At 34.8% G+C, this 18,493-nt stretch overlaps 1 protein-coding gene across 1 annotated transcript; it reads right to left on the reverse strand.

Moving 5' to 3' along the window:
• Positions 1-7,781: 7,781 nt before the first annotated feature.
• On the reverse strand, positions 7,782-18,168 carry LOC114318365 (cysteine-tryptophan domain-containing zinc finger protein 3). The gene is made up of 11 exons (XM_028265230.2): positions 17,503-18,168; positions 15,941-16,013; positions 15,694-15,827; positions 15,209-15,538; positions 13,758-15,058; positions 12,754-12,992; positions 11,400-12,544; positions 11,143-11,300; positions 9,994-10,154; positions 9,094-9,254; positions 7,782-8,043 (listed from the first exon to the last, which is right to left on the reverse strand). The coding sequence occupies exons 1-11, from the start codon at positions 17,593-17,595 to the stop codon at positions 7,849-7,851; spliced, it is 3,990 nt and encodes a 1,329-aa protein (XP_028121031.2). The 5' UTR covers positions 17,596-18,168; the 3' UTR covers positions 7,782-7,848.
• Positions 18,169-18,493: the final 325 nt, after the last annotated feature.

The following is an 18,493-nucleotide window of genomic DNA, read 5'->3' on the forward strand; positions in this document are numbered from 1 at the left end:
ATTTAATTAGCTTGTAGGTTAGTTAAATCTGTATTATTCTTTTGGTCCCTCCGAGCGAGGACAAATTTGTAATAAGTGTGGGTGCGTGTGTGCATGTCTTCCAACCCCCACTTCTTCCTCCCTTTTACTTACCTGCTTGATGGTTAGTACTAGGGCATATTTAATTTAGCATCCTTATGCTATGCATGCGTGAATCATTCATCAGTATTGCATGCATCGGGCTCGGCGCATCATACTAACTGCATAGTATTTCAAATCTAACTTGAATATGTGCATCAAATGGTTGCATTTCACATGCCATCTTAGGATTAGCCTAGCCTATCCTGTCCTAATTGCATTCTGTATGCGTTACATTAGGCACTTAGCATGGACTTGGATCATACATTGATTGCTAACGAGTTCTTTGTTTTGGCTTGGAGTACACTGTAAGTATTTTGTGCTTTAGCATCTCGCACGAGTGTGAATGTTAACATGATTGCATGCTTACCATGTGGCTAGATGCTTATGTGATATGAACTGCCTGAATGCCTGTGGGTGAAGGTTGGATTGCTTGAGTTGGAACAACTCATCAAAATCCGTGTTTTAGCCTACTCGCAAGTAGCAAATTTCAAAACATTTTCCAAACAAACGAATATGCGATGCTTTGTTCCAAATTAGGCGATCTAGTCTATACTTGTTTTGCTGTGCGCATCACATAGTAATTCTAGCTAATTAACCGGAATAAGAACACATAACGTTTTCAAAATTGGATATCATGGTTAGTAGAGGCCGATCTTCGGATCGGGCGAGAGAGGGTGCTCATAGCTGACCTTCCCCAATTGTACCCAAGTTTCCGAGCCGAGGCAACTTTGGTAATAACGGACACGTGGCCTTGGGCAAACGAGTCAGGGTTTCCTAAATTCTCCCATTAAAAAAATATTTAGGTGGCGACTCTGTATCTGGCAAAGCAGTCCATGTTTGGCACTTCTTTTCTAAAAATTTGTTTTCTCAAAACGATTTGCCGGATTTGGACTCTTTAGTTCAGATTAAGAACCGTGACACAAAAAGGGAGTCCGAACTGTGGTGGCATAAAGCCCGAGGGCGCGTCCACACCAAGTAAAAAAGAAAATTTAACAGCCACCACATCTAACTGTTAGCACTGGTATAAGATATAACTAGATAGTTCAACATCAACCTTCATATGATTGACTGTATAAATGGTTCCACAAATCATAGCAAGGAGGGAGAGAGAGAAAGGAATGAAGAATTTGATGTATCAAATTCATCCTTACTCTGAGCTGATGGCTAGCCCAATGGGTGGGTTCTTGCATGCCCAAGCTCATCATGCAGGGCTCTACTCCTAGCCCGTACTATCAATGTATCACACGAACATAATAAGAATGTACTTAACATCAAACTGTCCTAGTTTAGAAAACATCATGAATCAACACCAAAGTCTCTCAAAATATAATGAAAAATGATATCATGAATGGCAAGAATTAAAACATTAATCACATTGCTTTGTTTTTAGGCCATTTTAATATATACGAATGCAACATATGATTCAGAAACTTTGATTGTCTACTAAGACCATCCAAAAAATGAGGTATGCAGTCAATGGAAACAAATTGGGAGTGCAATGAAACCTCAATTAGATAGCAAGTCATAGTGAAATTACAAACTCATTTAAATGCAGCTAATTCAATCTTCAGACTGACTTTTGGAAGTCCAAGAGAACAACTCTAAGAATGAAATTAGAAAACCAGAGTACAACTTGATCCTAGGATGCAAACCTTGAAATAAAAATACAAGAGCAAAACTACTAAAGCAAACAAGAAGGGCTACATTATTGCTTTTTGTTGCATGGTATATAAGTAAATCTATGTGTAAGGGCAGAAATGATATGTGATATATTTACAAATAATCAGGAAAGCAGATACAATTGTAGTATAGTCAACAGTCATCATAGTACAGACAATGCAGACAATGCAAATATTAAATTTGTCCAGTGTCCATGTGATGTGATGTTAAACAGATGAGATCATCAGATATGTTGCTGACAGTAATAAAGTTGGAGATGTTATTGATATGAATAATACCCTGAGACACTGGAAAAGAAGAAATCTGGATGGAAACAGAAGTTGTAGAATTTGCAGAGCATTGAGGTTGGAGATGATAAACTAGTTCATTTGAAAAGAACGCTGGCTCAAGTAAATTGGTAGTATCTGTCATTGTATCTGATCCCTGAAGTGTTTCAAAAATTCATATTAATAGTGCAACAAAAACAAATAGCAAAAAGGCTAAAGACATACATATATTGTTATAACAAAAGGAAACATAAAAAGAAAAGAAACATAAAAATGGGGAAGGACAACTTACCAACTGGGCTTGATCAAGGATGTCTTGTATACTTGATTTGATGATAACTCCTATATCTTCTTGGAAGACCAAAAAAAAAAAGGGTCTAATGATTATGAAAATTGGTTTAGTCCGAGGAACAATGTACAACATACACAGATAAGAGCTATAGGTCAGCAGCAACAAAATAATAATTAGCAGAATGGTTTCATTAGTATGAACCGCCAAAACACCCTTTTGAAACAGTAGGCCAAACTTTCAGGTTTCCCAAACAATCACTGCAAGAAAATTGAGAATTAGCGATGTTTTTGAAATGCCGCAATAGGCCAGTAATGTTTTGATAGTATAAAACAAAAAACCAAACAATGGTATATGATTATTTATTGGCAGATTTGGGTAGAGGAATTGTAGCATATCATAACAATAATATATAAACTAATAACAATGAATGTTTATGGAATCAAATGACTGAAATTTACATGTCATTCATTTCAGCATATCATATTGACAAGTATCAAATTGAAATTAGAAGTTAAAATTAGGAGTTAAAAAATTACATATTTACCAACCCGCCAAGTTTAGAACAAAAGAAAAGAGATGTAAGCCCTTCCTCAAAGGGATTCGAACAATCTCAAAGATATACACTCAAGTAAAGAGGGAGAACATGCTTTTCTAGCTCAAGTAACTTCGCATCTCCACCAAGAAAGACAGGAGCACAAGTGAAGAAGCAATTGAAAACTGCAAGACATCATTGAACTATGTTGCGTGAACAAAAAAGGGGCTGAGTAGAAATCAAAATGTCAGGTGAACAAACCTTCCCAGTAACTTTCTTATTCTCCACAGATATTTAAAAGAGCTATTTGAAAGTGGCAGATCTGATCACAGACTAAAAAACTCCGACAAATTACCCAATAAAAATCAATTATACATAAATAATAATAATAAACGTTTTTCCAAACTCGATCTACCATGAAATTTACAGATCTATAAAAGCATAAACCTTTTCTCATACCTGATCTACCTCGTATCTAATTTCGACCAGATCTAACAAAAAATAGAATCAAAAAAAAAAAAGGAAAGAAAAAAATAAAGCAACTATTATGCTTCGTAGAGGATTTAGTTGATTAAATAAAGCAACTATTGGCGTGAACTGTAAATCTAAACACCAATAACTATTTTGCAATTGAAAAATCTAGGCTTAGAAATATAATAAATTAAGTCTTTCATGGCAATAAACACAAAACCAAAGAGACACTTCTGTAAGTTACCTGATCTACTACTATATATAATATTGTAATTATACATCGAAGATCTGATGGAGAGAGAGAGAGAAAAGAGAGAGAGAGAGAGAGAGGACCTGAGGGATGGTAGCGACGGGAGGACCAGACCTGAGGAGGAGCTTCAACAAGTAGAGCGCATCCAACGCCATCTCGCTTGAGCTTTTCTTGGAACAGAAAAGCCTATCATTTCATCGGCTGGTTTCCCCTTGCTCTGACTCGATCGGACTCGGTCCTAGTCCCTGTCTCGATCCAGATGATCTTGATCCTTCTTCACTCTTCAGTCTCGTAACCCCGCCGATTTGTGCAACTCAACCGAACCATCTTTCTCTACAAAATCATTAGAATCAGAATCAAGAAAACCAAAAAAACCATCAAGAAATTTCAACCAAATTGATGCAAGAATCAATGGATTTAGAATTAGATCTGAACCCTAGTGAATCTCTCAAGAAGCATGAGGAGACAGAGAAAACCCTAGATCCAGGACAGAGAGAAAACGATAGAGAGAACAAAATGACGGAAAGAGAAATTGGAGTAGAGGGAGACGGAGCACCGTTATTAAGTGGAACACGCGTGTCTTTAATTTCACTTTAGGTTTTGCACAGCGTTTTTCAAAAAAACGTTGTGTAAAAAACGTGGTTATAGACTAATTTTGTTGTAGTGCAAGGAGGGACGCATCAATTGCTACTATGAATGCTATGCATAATGAAGATGGTTTGGTTTTGGCATCGAACAACAACAACAAATAACTAGGAAAGGAGAAGTTTACAAATTTAGTAACATTTACTACATTTGTAACATTTCAATATGCAGTTTTGTATAAAGAATAGATTATAGAAAATTTGCTTTGTCTGCAACCATAGCAAGAAGATACAAGGAAGTTTGCAATTTCCCTAGTTTCTTGGTTGAATCTTCTTGCTCTATGTTGAGCTGAACATCTGTATTTCCATGCACTGAAATCAAACATTTAGAATTATATGGATGGTTCTCTACATTTGTGCAGAGGTTTAAGGGATTCTTCTTTCCCAGGTTTAAATCTAGCAGGTGCATAGTACCACACTACTATGTACAGTATATATTGAACTGATTGTAAACCTATTGCAAAAAAAACTATATATACATATACTTTAAGCAGAAGTGCTACCTCAAATGTTGGATCACTCCCTTATGCAAAGCCAAATTTATGATAATTAGCTGTTGAATTACAAGTATTGCATGCATCCAATCAGAAATACAACATAAAACATACTGAAGTACATAAACAGACGCGCAATTTCTACGTATAAGTACCATCCTAACAATTAAAGATGGCAACCCCATCTCTACAGCATATTCCCCATCATTCAATATTAATGGGGTGCTTTTTTTTTCTCTCGTATTTTGTTTTTATTGTTGATTGTGTGTGTGAGAGAGAGTGTGTGTAATATGACAAATGTATTAATCAAAAAATAAAACATAAAAATCAAGCCTTCTGCCTGTTTAATCTTTATACTTTCAAATTATTTGCACAAAGCAAGCGCCTCCAACCTGAGCGATTAGTCTATTTTATTGAAAATGTGAACAGAAGACTCTGAGTTCGGTCAGTGTTACTTACAATTTAAGAGAGATAAATCAATGAAACAACAGCCAGTCTAACACAATTATTCCGTTAAAAAAAGTCTAACAAAATTCTTAATGAAAATAAAACTAAGAATTCATTTAATTCAAATGGTGCAACTAGGGGTGATCATGGATCCGTTCAATCCGACCAAACTAATATTACCGATTGATTTTGAGTGGATGCATATCCTTCGGTGGACGGATATGGATAAAATATTTTAAAATTTGCAGATATGGTTCGGATGGTGGATCAACCATCTCGCACCCACATGAACCATATGTGCTAGTAGATGAAGTTCAATAAATAAATAAACTGCTAACAAATAACAACGTAGAGTAAAAATAATAAAATATATATTTTTGTGAAAATAAAAAATAATACCTTTAAATTGTGCATGTTTGGTGTCATGGCTTATTATAGATAAATAATACATATTTTTTCAAATCACTAGTTATTGGAGGTCGTAAAAGTTATGAATTATAATTTTAAAAAATGTCAAAAATTTGTAAAGTCTAAACTATCAAACCGATTGTATATATCCGCCAACCAGCAAGGCCCGCTCAATCCGCATCCGCTAAATTGATAGACGGATGTGGATTAATTTTTTTCAATTTACCTAATTTTGGATAAATGACAGATGGAATATCACCCGACCCAACCCGACCTGTGATGACCCTGAGTGTAACTCATGTGATTATGATAATAAAATTTCCTTATTCACAAAATCTGCAAAGAGTATCAATTTACTGATTTGTCTTATGTATAGGTATATCATCTTTAACTTCCCATTTCTCATAATTTTTTTCAATAATTGAGTTATCATTGCAATTGTGATAAGAACCATTTTATACCACTTGCAAGCGAGAGAGAAGTGAACGAAATATTACTAACCTAAGGCGGCATAGTGCTCAGACTTATAACATAATCAGAATTGATATGCCAAAGAGATGGTTGGACTTGGACATATATCTTCACAATTTCATAAAATCACTGTGTACATTTTCTCTCAATTTCAAAAACAAAAATGCTATTTTCCTAGCCAAATAGCATCTATAAAAGTTGTACATTATTTACCCACCCAACCACCAAAAATAAAAATAAAAAAGAACACAAAATTAGTGGGTGATATTAAATATCTCTTCTAACCTCCAATCTCAAAGAATTACAAGAATTGAACTAATTTTTGAAAGCTTAACTTTTTTGGCCAAATTCAGATTGATGTGGCCAAAACATTTCTTTCAGTAGTGTTATTTAATTAGTTATCATTGATGTCATTTAAATTATAGATTATATATATAAATATATTTAATAAATATAATCAGGATGGAAGAAGTAAAATTTATCCCCGCTCTACTTCCTCATCGAAGTGGGAAAAACCCGTGCATGGCGGGGGTGGAGCAGAGCAGGGAGAAATGATCATCCCTAGTTCGGCCAAATGAGTCTTCTCCTTTATACAGGCAACTCACTAAGAATAATTTAGAATGTACAATTAATGTGGTGTGTGAAATTCTCCTAAAACCTTCCACAACCTTCTAGAATTATTAAGAATCTACTCTAGAGAGTTCTATACAAGTTTTAGAATTGTGTACAATATTCTTGCATTTTCTTAAACTTTTTGGGAGATTTTGTGTAGGCAATATGGTGACGAAAAAATTTCTTTAAATGGTAACATTTGATCAGTTATCAAAGATGTCATTACTTTATATTTGTAATTCTAAAACGCTTATCAAAATGAATTTTCACATATCTAATATAAATATACTAAAATGTCATATATATAATAATATTAAAAAATTATTCAAACTAATCAAATTACACAACAATATTTAGGTACAATAATATACTCTTCAATAAAATTAAAGACATGGAGATTATAATTTTCAATCAATCAAATAGACACAAGAGATGAAATCAAAAAGAATAGAGACAAGAAACAAATAATTCTTCTTGAGAAATTAAAAAAAATAAATGTCTCTGTAAAGAGTTAAGAATTTCATGCTTGCAAAGAAGGAAGTTTGTTTTTTATTTTGCTTTTTTTCTCTTTCTTTTTTCATATAAACTCTATTTATATTTATATATAAAATTTCATAAGTATTTTATTTTAAAATGAAAGATTCATACTAAATTACATCATTTTATACAAAACTTATCTATAATTTTTTTTTATCATTATTTAAAAAAATGATATCATGATATTTATTATATCAATAAGGTTACACTCACCATATTTTACATGATATCTAATGTATGACATACACAATAATTGTTATAATGATATCCATAAGTCTCATTCATTTTTAATCATTAATAGTTATGCATGCTAAAAGATGGTATAAAATTATGAAAAACATGTAATTAATTTTTTTTTGATTTTTTTTTTGTTCATAAATATATTTTTTTGAACAATTTTAATGGTCAATTTATTAAAACCTCTCAAAAAATTTATATAATACTACATAATTATGAAGAAAAAAAAAAAAAAAAAATCAAAGTTGAGTGGGTTCATACATAGCTCCGCCCATGCTCAGAAGTCAGAACCAGCTGATGGCTGAGAAAGAAGTGAGTCATAAAAATTAAGTAAATTTCTCTTATATTCAGAAAAGTGCCAGTCCTTCCCAGTAACAACTGGGAACATTAACTATTAAGAACTTCCATTGTATGATGCACCAGATCTAATAGTCCCTCTAAATCATGGAAGCCGAAATCAAGGACTCTCTTAACATAAGAAATACCCTCACTGTTTCCTGCCTCAGCAAGAACTACACTAGCAGCGGCAAACGCATCCTGAGATTTCCTTGAAGCTTCCATTGCAAAATTTACATCTTGTGCCTGCGAAAAGTTAAGAAGTAAAGAAACATACCAAGTTTATGGAAGGAAACAAGGAATAGAATAAATGCCATTTTGATGTCAACAAGGGGCAACCGGAGTCTGCAGTAAAGATAAAGCTCCTTTTAATTGGTTACTACAATCCTTTTGGATAATTTTTCTACTCAGATCTACATCATGGTACTCTAGCAACTATACTTACAGCATAATGTTCCAATGCTTACCTAAAACCCCCAGCAAACAAGTGTGACGGAATGATTTCTGATTTGGAAATAGATAAAGGGAAGGATGAGTTGCCCAAAAGAGAAGTTCATATATGTGCCACATCTCCTAGCAACTACATCACCCTACATTGCTTGTTTGCACCTTGATTATTGTTTGATCACCACTAGTGCTTGTTTGCACCTTGATTATTGTTTGATCACCACTAGTCCCAAACATTTAAGGTGTTAGGAAATGAGTCCAACTATGCATCAAGCTCTCCAACACCTCCCTCATGAGCAAACCCGTCTTGCACGTGAAAATGCAAACATCCAAATATGTAGAGAAATATAATGCAAATAGAAAAACTAATGCAATTGGAGAGACTTGAAACCAAGACCTCTCCTATCCTGAGCTTTAATACCATGTTAGATCATGAATAGTCCCCAAAACTTAAACTGTTAGGGAAGAGGCCAAACAATTCATATCAAGCTCTCCAATAATTATGACCTACCATTAGTGCATATGAAGCCTTCCATTGGCTGGCAGTTAGCAGAAGGATAAGAAGATGATGGTGACAATGATGATCTTCTAAATCCTAAGAAATAAAACATACTGAAAGACCAGCCCAAATACTGCCAAGAACCTCTTTTCTATATTGAAACAGTAGAGGCACCACAAAATTTACTCTATTCACCACCTTTGCCAATTCAAGCAACTTCCTAACTAGCTGGAGCAAATACAATTCATTTAAAAAATGTGTGCCCTAGCAAGTCATTCAGTCAATAGGAATTTTTGTTTGTTCTTTCCTAAAGAATCACTAAGAAAAGATAATAAAGATAGTATTCTCACAAAATTGAGCAGCCGTACAAAGCGTGGCTGGTTTCTAGCAGCAACAACATGATCAATAGTAAGTTGAGGCAAGTCAACATCCTTGGGAACATTTGCCTTATCCATTGTTGCTTGATAGTTTAAGTTATCAACATCTGAGGCACACGATGATGGAGACTCAACTGTGGAAAATATTGAAAAATTAACAGAAGACTTGTGTTACAGAAGTATTATAAAGCTAAGCATCCAAAATAAAATGCAACTCCCACATTCTAAACCAATGGTTCAGAAAACATAAGAACTGGGTGGGATTAGTAGGGCAGCAGCCACCCACATAAAAGGCCTTAAGGTAGCCAAACCAATTTCATATTCACATGGTAAGACACACTCAATTTTCTGTTGCTGGGGTGTGAGATAGACTTCACAATTTTAACAAGTGATTCATCAATAATTCCCATTACATTATGTCATAAAATGTAGGCTACCTCTATCTTAATCACCAGAAAATTTATATTCACAATGGGGGAAAAAATCCTGGACACTCAAGGCAACATAATATCTTTTTAATCGATTCATCCCTTCTCACTGTATTTCATTGATTAGAACTGGCATGTAAGCAACCAAGTCAAGCAGTTACTTTTTTTGCTGGTCCACCTGTTTGGGAAACAGTTTAAGTTGAACAGGGTATTAAACAAATAAAACCAAGCCTTGTATCCTAATCAGGCAAGGGCATTAACCCACGTATTTCCTTTAACCAGGCCTTAGTCACATCACTGACAGATTTTTTTTATTTTTTTTAATGAGATTCATCAACATATATAAAAAGGGGAAGAAAGGCAAGAAAAAGTCCTCTGCCCTAGGTTACGAGTTAGGATCAAATAAAATTGGCTACCTCTCAGGGTAGGGATTCACTATCATTACCTGAAGGAACCATTTGAAGAGCCATTTGCAACTCGTGACGGTCTTTGCTTGCAATGAGATCATTGGAATAGATTAACCGCATGTATGACACTTCCACGCATTTGTATGCAAGAGCCGCAGATGCCATGTCATTGCATCTCTCAAATTCATGGGCACAGTATCTGTATATGTCAAAAAAGTATACATTGGCATCACAAACCAGATGAATGACTAAAATAACAAAAATTAAAATTTAAAAATGCAGCAAAAGCTCATGCTAATTTCACCAAACTGAGAAACAACCAATTAAGATTTAAAAAATAATCAAAGAAAATCATTGTTCTCGAGAAAGAGATTTTTCCATCTACATATATGGGCAACAAGAAAAGATGACCCAGAACACTAGGATTTGAAAAGTGTGATAGTGTGTCAATATCTTGACACTTCAGACAGCATGATACTTGTTGGCAAATGTAAGTTCCTAATGCAAATAAACAATCCTTGTCTCATTAAAGTTACACCAGTCACTTTCTACTAGTTCTAAGACTCCAAAAAAGTGTTGGACAAAAAATATATTTTGAAGAAATAAAGAACTGCAAAGCATATTTCGAGTTAACTAAGTCCAATCTTTGATGTTGCACTTCACAATATCAAATCAATCTTTATAGCTTAAGATGTGAAGCCCAATTAGAAACAATATATATACAGTTAAAAAAAAAATAGGTAAAGGTTCATAGCTCTTGTAGAAGTATAATAAGATTCTCAAGAAACAAACTGAGAGATCATGAAGTGCTTGACCATTCCTTTGCACATGTGGCTGGATAAAATCTAAATTTCATGATGTAAGCACTTCATCTTAAATTTTTACTCCAGTTATTATGTCACCCCTATTATCTTCCATTTTTCATCGTCTTAAATGTTCATGTATGCTAAAGTGTATTTGACACCTAACGACTTCATTTCCGGCATGCTAGGCAGAAAAGCCTCAGAGATTCTCCATCCCGTATTCTCCAATATAAGGGCACGGCAAAGAAAACACCATTTATTATTATTATTGCTTTTTTATATGTTTCCACATCTTTTGTTTCCCTTATTGTACTCTTTTTTTTTTTTTTTTTTCTTGTTTGATGGAGATGTAACAATATTTCACAGTTTGCAGTCAATACTTACTCGCATAATTTTGCAGTAGTACCATAAGCTTGCATTGATGTCATTTCCCCGTAGTTCGCAGTATCACTGTTGCAATGTTCTAAAAGCAATGCCCCATGAAGAAACTTCAAAGCCGCTTGGAAGAATAGCTCGGTGCTTCGTAGTCCTGACCCAGAAATCTTCACAGCATAGTTGAATCATGTAAGCGAATGACATATTTTACAGCAATGAGTATATCACAAAGTACAAAAATTAAATCACCAAAATTGTTGGCATACCTTAAGACGATTGGCAGAATGTTTAAGATCCTTAGCCTCTTTCAAGGCATTATTTGCTGCATGACAAGATGTATCCTTTGCGGATCTTTCATTCTCATGGTTCTTCTCTGCTGTAGATTTCCCATCCTGCCACTTAGTATCTGATTTTGCATATGGATCCTTGCGCTTTTCAGATTCTGATTGGTACCCTCTTTTCCTACAGTTATTTAGATCTTTCCCAGGAAAAAATTTCCTACCAACATAACTTCTCTGAACATTCTCAGACTTAATGTTGTAATCCGCCTGGGTTTTGTTCTTCACAGTATCCATTTCTTCTTTGTAAGGTGTACAATCCGGAGGGTTACTCTCCACATTATACTTCAAACTCTCCATTGGATTCCGATCTTTCTCCTTTCGTATTGTCTCAGAAGGATCACTTCCATCATCAAAGTTACCTCCTGAGCCTCTTCTCTGGCTATTTGTAATGGAGAAACTAGCACTTGAAGCATCATCCAGTCCTAAGAGGCTCTTGCTCAGACTGTCTGGGTTGGAAATCCTTAAAGGTGAAGAAGTAACTGATTCTACAGGTGAGCCCTTAACTTTTCGCAAGCGAACTTTAATTTTACAGGTGGTTGAAACCTTAGATGAGCTAGAGGTAGTTGCAACAAAAGGCTGTCCTGATCCCAAATCCTTTCTCAAACAACTTCTAGCATCAAGAGTAGATGCAGATATAGATACCTTGCTCCCATGAATCTCCTTACTTCTATCAAAAGCATTTTCCTGATAATTCAATTCACTGGACTTGCTCTCTATCTGATGTTTGCTCAGGGGAATCGCTGAATTAATTTGAGTACCCTGGAAGTCCTTCAATTTCCTCTTCTTGCTGGAAATCTCCTTTTTGCCACATTCCTCCATAGTCACAATCTTCTCAGCATGCTTCTTTTGTTTTTCTTTAAAAGCTAATGAACCATCCTTTGCCTGTGAATAATGAGAAGCAAAGCATTTATTGTCTTTCTGATCATCAATTCTGGTTTGCTTTGTTGACCCGCCAGGATTCTGAACCACGTCAGTATAATGCTTACTTATTTTCGTTGCTTTTTTGTGAACTTCAAATCCATCTTGATCAGCCTCTCTTTTACCCTTAATTTTCAATGGTTTAGCATCATCTGCAAAGTAAACACATTAGTCAACCAAACCGTCACAAACCTTGACAAGAAAATTTTCAACGGAGAGGAAAATGAAGAGGAAATTTTTTTTCTCTGACCCTTGACTCCAGAGAGGAAATTTTACATTCATTAAACTTCTGCTTCTAAAAGAGACCTGTTGGGTTTTGGTCATAGATTTCAAGAGAATTTCATAGAAGCACCATGTATACCTGCATCTGAAACTGCTCTTGATCCCTGTTTCTTCTTTCCACCGCCAGGTACAGCATTGAAACCAACCTCCTGGGGAATTGGATCAAAATGCTGACCACTGGCCAAGGTTACATCAGATTCTACTCGATTAGAATAACTCAACTGACTAATGGGAATGTCAGAAGTGGGAACTTGATACAATGCATTCAGAGCATTCGTGGTCTCATCCTCACTGAAACTGCACTTGTTCATTCCAGGCCTAAAAAGGTTTCAAGTGAATTACTGGGTTAGACAGAGAGAAATTTGCAAAGTAGTCCATTAGTTTTAACAAAATAATCCCAGAAAAATGCTGACAAAAAAATAGATATACATATCTCTGCTGACTCCACTTATTTAAGGAATATTTCACCCTTATGTTTGGAAAGTTTCGTGTCTCCTTCATTAGCTCCTATAACAAACCTTTCATCACAGAAAGACCCTCGCCCTGTTTGGTTGAGTTTTCAAAAAAAAATTCTGATTTTTTTTTAATTATAAATTTGTTTTACAAAAATCAACACCAAAAAAGATATTTTCAAATTTTAAAATTATTTCCGCCCTTAAAAGAGAAAATCATACGAAAATAATGAGTTTTTTTCTTCTTCATATTTTTCAACAAATTAGTTTTTTTTTTTTTTTTTTTTTTAAATTCAAAAACAAAATTTGAAAACTCAACAAAGCTGAGTCTTGGTCTTTTTCTGCTGAAAAATTTTACATAAATGTTTTCCTTCAAGAAAATGTGAATCCTGAAAAGGGAAAAACTACATCAACATACTTTTTTAGAAAAGAAGAGTCCTCTAAGCTACTTTCGAGAATAAAAAGAACCAAAAAATAGAACTCTAATCAATGGTGTTCTTCACAACTTCGAAAAGTTGTAGGATGATTGTCAAATATCATCCTCAGGTCATGCTAGTTGGTCTTCATACATTATCACCACCACAACCATGCATATATATATATCACATTTACATGCAGGAAAAGCACTTACAGCCAATTAAGCATACTACACAGCCACTTCTTTGGGAGGTGGTCGGGATTTGTACCATATGGAAGAAGCCGCCACTTGTGACACTTGTCACAGGCTACCCAATTTTCCTCTATGACTACTGGTGCAGACTCTGTGGGAAACACATTCAAATTGGGTCTGTTTTCCATTAAAGCAGTGTCATTCAGATCAACTTTCAGAGGTGCATCAAATGTTGACAGGGAATTAGGTTTTTTACCACCTGATCTCTCCTTTGATTTGCCACTGAATGCATTCATTTCTTTCTCAGCATCCCCAATCTTGGAGAGCTTCGCTCCATTTTTCCCCAATTTCATTTTCCCACCAAAATAACTAAGGTCATATCTTGCCTTCCTCAAATCCTGATATGATTTCACATCATTCCCTTCACCTTTAGGAGGAAAGTAGCTGTTACAAGCATTCTTATCTTTTGGTGCCTTAGAAGAACCAGACATCAAGCTTTCCTTTGGTGACTCTGCAGTCAATCTGCCATTGCTTTGACTTCCTTTCAGTTTCTTTTTTCCCTCAGAAGATGGATTTTCTTTTCCATGATAAATTTTCATTCTATCCTGCAGATGGGAAGGAGCTTTCTGATCAAATTTCTGTCTAGCACGTTGGGTTGTTCCACCAGCTAAAACTTTCACTTTCTTTGGGATATCATTATCCACTTTAGATGAAACAGAGCTGCTGTCAACTTTAGCCCCACTATCTCTTATATCAAGACCAGCTCTTTTATCTTCACAAACCTTTCCAAACAAACCAGTTTTAGCATTCCCCCTCGGATGGGCCCCGTTAGCCTGCTCGTTAGATAGTAGCTCCAATGCTCCTTCCTTTCCTATAATAAAGGTCCCGATTCTATGCTTCGGAACATCCATTTTTCCTTTAGAAGTGCTACCAGTACCTTCCACCACATTGAGGACTTCATTTTTTTCATCGGATGTAAGTTGAAGCTTCAAGGCACTAGAAACAATCTCCTTGTCAATGGAGTTCTGAATATCTATTTCTTGGTTTAGATGGGTATCAATGACATTCACAGGATCCTCACAACTCTCATTTATCATTTCCACTGAACTTCGAGTTTTGTCCTGTAGCTTCAGTTTCTTCTTCTGAAACACTTCTATGTTCCCTTTTTCAGGAGCAAACTCATTCGCTATTATGGCAGAAATTTCTTGAACAGTCCCAGATCTAGTATGTTTTGGATAGTTTTCCTCTTCCACCAAGTGAACCAAACTATCTTCAAGAGGTGATAACAGTACACCATCAGGAAAGGGAAAAGAGGTCATCATCTGCTCCATACATCAATAGCGCCAAAAACATAAAATTAAAAATAACTTGCCTTGCAAAAACCAACAGACCAAAAAAAATGTCTAATTCCGTTAAAGATAACACTTGAGATATGCCAATATTAAATAGCATAATGCTGGAAGAATATTTACCTTAATAATCCAGGAAGGAGATTCACCCAGTGTTTCTTGAGATTCAGCTAAATTCCCTTTGCATAAGGCTGTGCTTTCTTCTAACGATGAAGATGAAGACATATCAAGACCAAGACCACTGTATATTTGTGCATTTTTTAGAGCCAATATACTTTCAGAACCCATTTTGATCCGAACCTTCAACATTTTGTGATTGGATGGATCAAATGGCATGTCCGAACTATCCATGGAAGACCTTGATACAAGTGGTGGTAGAGCACCGTCTGAATCAGGATCATGTCTTACATGCAGAGCTTCACTCATTAGAATCGTAGAGTTCTGATGAGCACCCTGTATGTTAGGTAACATAACAAAAGTGCTTTATTAAAATAGAAACATTGAATCAAGAAGAAAGAAGAAAGAATAAGAACCAAGCCAGTCATGGTTCTTTACTTTTCTTGTTCCAGACTAATGAACAGCTAATGTATTAAAAAAGTGAAATATACCTCAGAGGGACGATTATGCAGAGGTCTTGGGATGCTGTGGCTCCCAACTTCCTGGGGAGTTTTTAGATTGGACAAAATAGAGGGAGAGCGCCGATGAGCAGGTAAAAAGGAACCATACCCACCAAATCTTGCACCTGTCAGAAGGAATAATTCCCAAAGCATCACTTGAAAGAATACCATGATGGCATATATGCATCTCCTCGAGGTTCAATATATCCAATTTTCTTTTCTGAGATGTTTCACTTACCCAAGCTCTCTGCAGAAAACCCACCCTCAAAATCCTTCAGATAATGTCCCAAAACATCTTGAATCCTCTCATCCTAAATTACAAAAGGCAAAAATCATTCACTTAGTATATAATTCAACAAAACAATACCGCCACACAGGAACTAGAAGGGCCACAAATTAACAAACACCCAATGAAAATTCAGGATACAAATGTAATATTAATTTTGTTTTGCAGCCAGAAGCACTCCTCCACTTAAACCAACCTACTTTTATAGTATAGATCAAATTATGTCCAACCTCTCCATCCTTATTAATACGAAAGTTACATTCTAACAAAACCAAATCTAAACACAAAATCTGCAATTGACCACCCCAAATGGATTACAATCTATGACAAAATTTAAATTCAGAAACTACACCCCAAAAACTCAACTGATTTTCTCTACCACATCCTTACATAACCTTTTAGCTTTCACATGTGAAGAATGTGGAAGTTACACATTAATTTATATCAGTTTTATAATAGAAGATTTTTCAAAATGACCACTAAGTGAACCTATACAGCAGCAATGCATTCTAATACTGTCTATAAGTTGTAACATTAATAAATACATAAGACCCTAATAACAATATGGCAATGACAAGGATGTCTTGCACTTTACTTCAAGCCTGCGGCAAATGGTTCTAGTAATCCAATAAGATACCCAATGGATACTATAATACTCATACTAAATTCAAAAGCACCAGCAAATTCACCAGTTAAATGTTTGCAACTACTACCCTAATCATGGAGTGTGAGCAACCAAATCATGTAAAAGAGTGTAAGACCAGAGTGTCTCAAAACTTAAGATACCCTCAGCTCGGAGTGTCTTCATAGTTCAAAGTATTCATATAAATATTTATCGAGTACATTTCAAAGTCTTATCAGAATATTAACTTCTATGTGTGAGATTTTTATCGTTATTTATTTTACTTACTGAAAATTTATTTTGATTAGTTTTGTGTTAACAACTATAAACCCAACTTAATTGAACCAAACATATGTAATCAAAACTACAAAATACAAGCTATTGGCTTTCTTGCAGAAGCATGTACAGAGCACCATATAGATGGATATTAGGGCTAAACCACTATGACTTCATTCGGGAAAGCCTAGTTTGATACACTTGCTTATCCAATTCAAACAATTTTACATAAACACATGAATTGAATCGTGTGTTCTTAACTAATATCAACAAGGAACATTGACTGCTAATGTATATTTACATCAAAGATCATACGACCAATTGCAAGTTTGGATGCACCTTTTTTACTAAATTTTAGAATGTATCTCATTGAATCTAAAAGCTAGTAAAAAAAACTACATCCCAACAAGGTGTTAATCACTTCTTCAACTCCAATAAGGGCACCAAACTTAAACCCAGCAAAAGCATCGTTCCAATCAATTGAAACACCAAAACCAAAATATCCATATAAAATTAAATACAACTTTACTTTTTATTTAACATTTCAAATTATTAGTGATCACTCACTATATAACATTTGAAAGTAGTTCAAACCAAATCTTGAGGAAACCCTTACAATGTAAGAGAAAGCTTCATCAGGATCGATGTTTCGATCATCATCCGGGTAAGGAGGATAAGCCTCCCCTTCTTCAAGATCAGTCTCGTCCATCTCCACCCAGCCCTAAGCCCAATCTCAGTCCCAAAAAAAAAAACAAACAAACCTAAATTGCCTCTACAAAACCACCTTCCCTGCACCCAAATACTAAGCAAATCCAGAAAGTATCAAAAACCCATTTTGAAAATCCAAAACCCACTTCGGAAATCCAAAACCCAGAAAAATCCAAGAAGTAAAACCATCAAAACCCCCATAATCGGACCCTTTATTCCAAACAAGACCCTCTAAAGATACGAGGACCCGGCTTGAAAGCTTTTGAAATAAAGAAACTCGTATTCACATTCATATTCAGCCATTGAAAGCTCTTTATTACACAAAATCTCAGTACTATTCGGAGCATTAAATGGAGTCCCAAAACGCATTACATGCACACAAAGGCAATGTAATCTCTCTGTCTTTGAGTTTCGTTTACGTTTCAAAAAAAGCACAGAAAGTGTTTTTCACTGTTTTGTTCCTTTTCCCTTTGCAACGAAATATACAGAGTTGCATACCTCTGAGAAACAGAGGCTACCATTACAAGCAGACTAGCAACTCCAAGGCCTAACAAAAATACGTGCAGAAAGCTACCATTTTTATTTTATGATAAATTATACTTTTAAGTTTCATCACTTTTTTTTTGTTTGATTTTTAAAATTTATTTTTTTTGTATTTTATCTTTTCATCTTTCAAACTTTTTTTATTTTATTTTACTTTTAAAATTAATTTTTGTTTGAAATTAAATAAAAAATCACATAATAATTATCACATAACATAAAAAATATATTATTATATTATAATTTATATTTATATTAAAAGTGCGAGTCATATATAATAAAATATTTTTATACTACGTAATTGTTAATTTGTAATTTTTGGTCTAATTTTTAACAAAAATTAATTTTATAAATAAAAT

This window comes from Camellia sinensis, chromosome 5, assembly GCF_055761805.1.
Source record: "Camellia sinensis isolate YWXY chromosome 5, ASM5576180v1, whole genome shotgun sequence".
In the NCBI taxonomy this organism is placed as follows: Eukaryota; Viridiplantae; Streptophyta; class Magnoliopsida; order Ericales; family Theaceae; genus Camellia; species Camellia sinensis.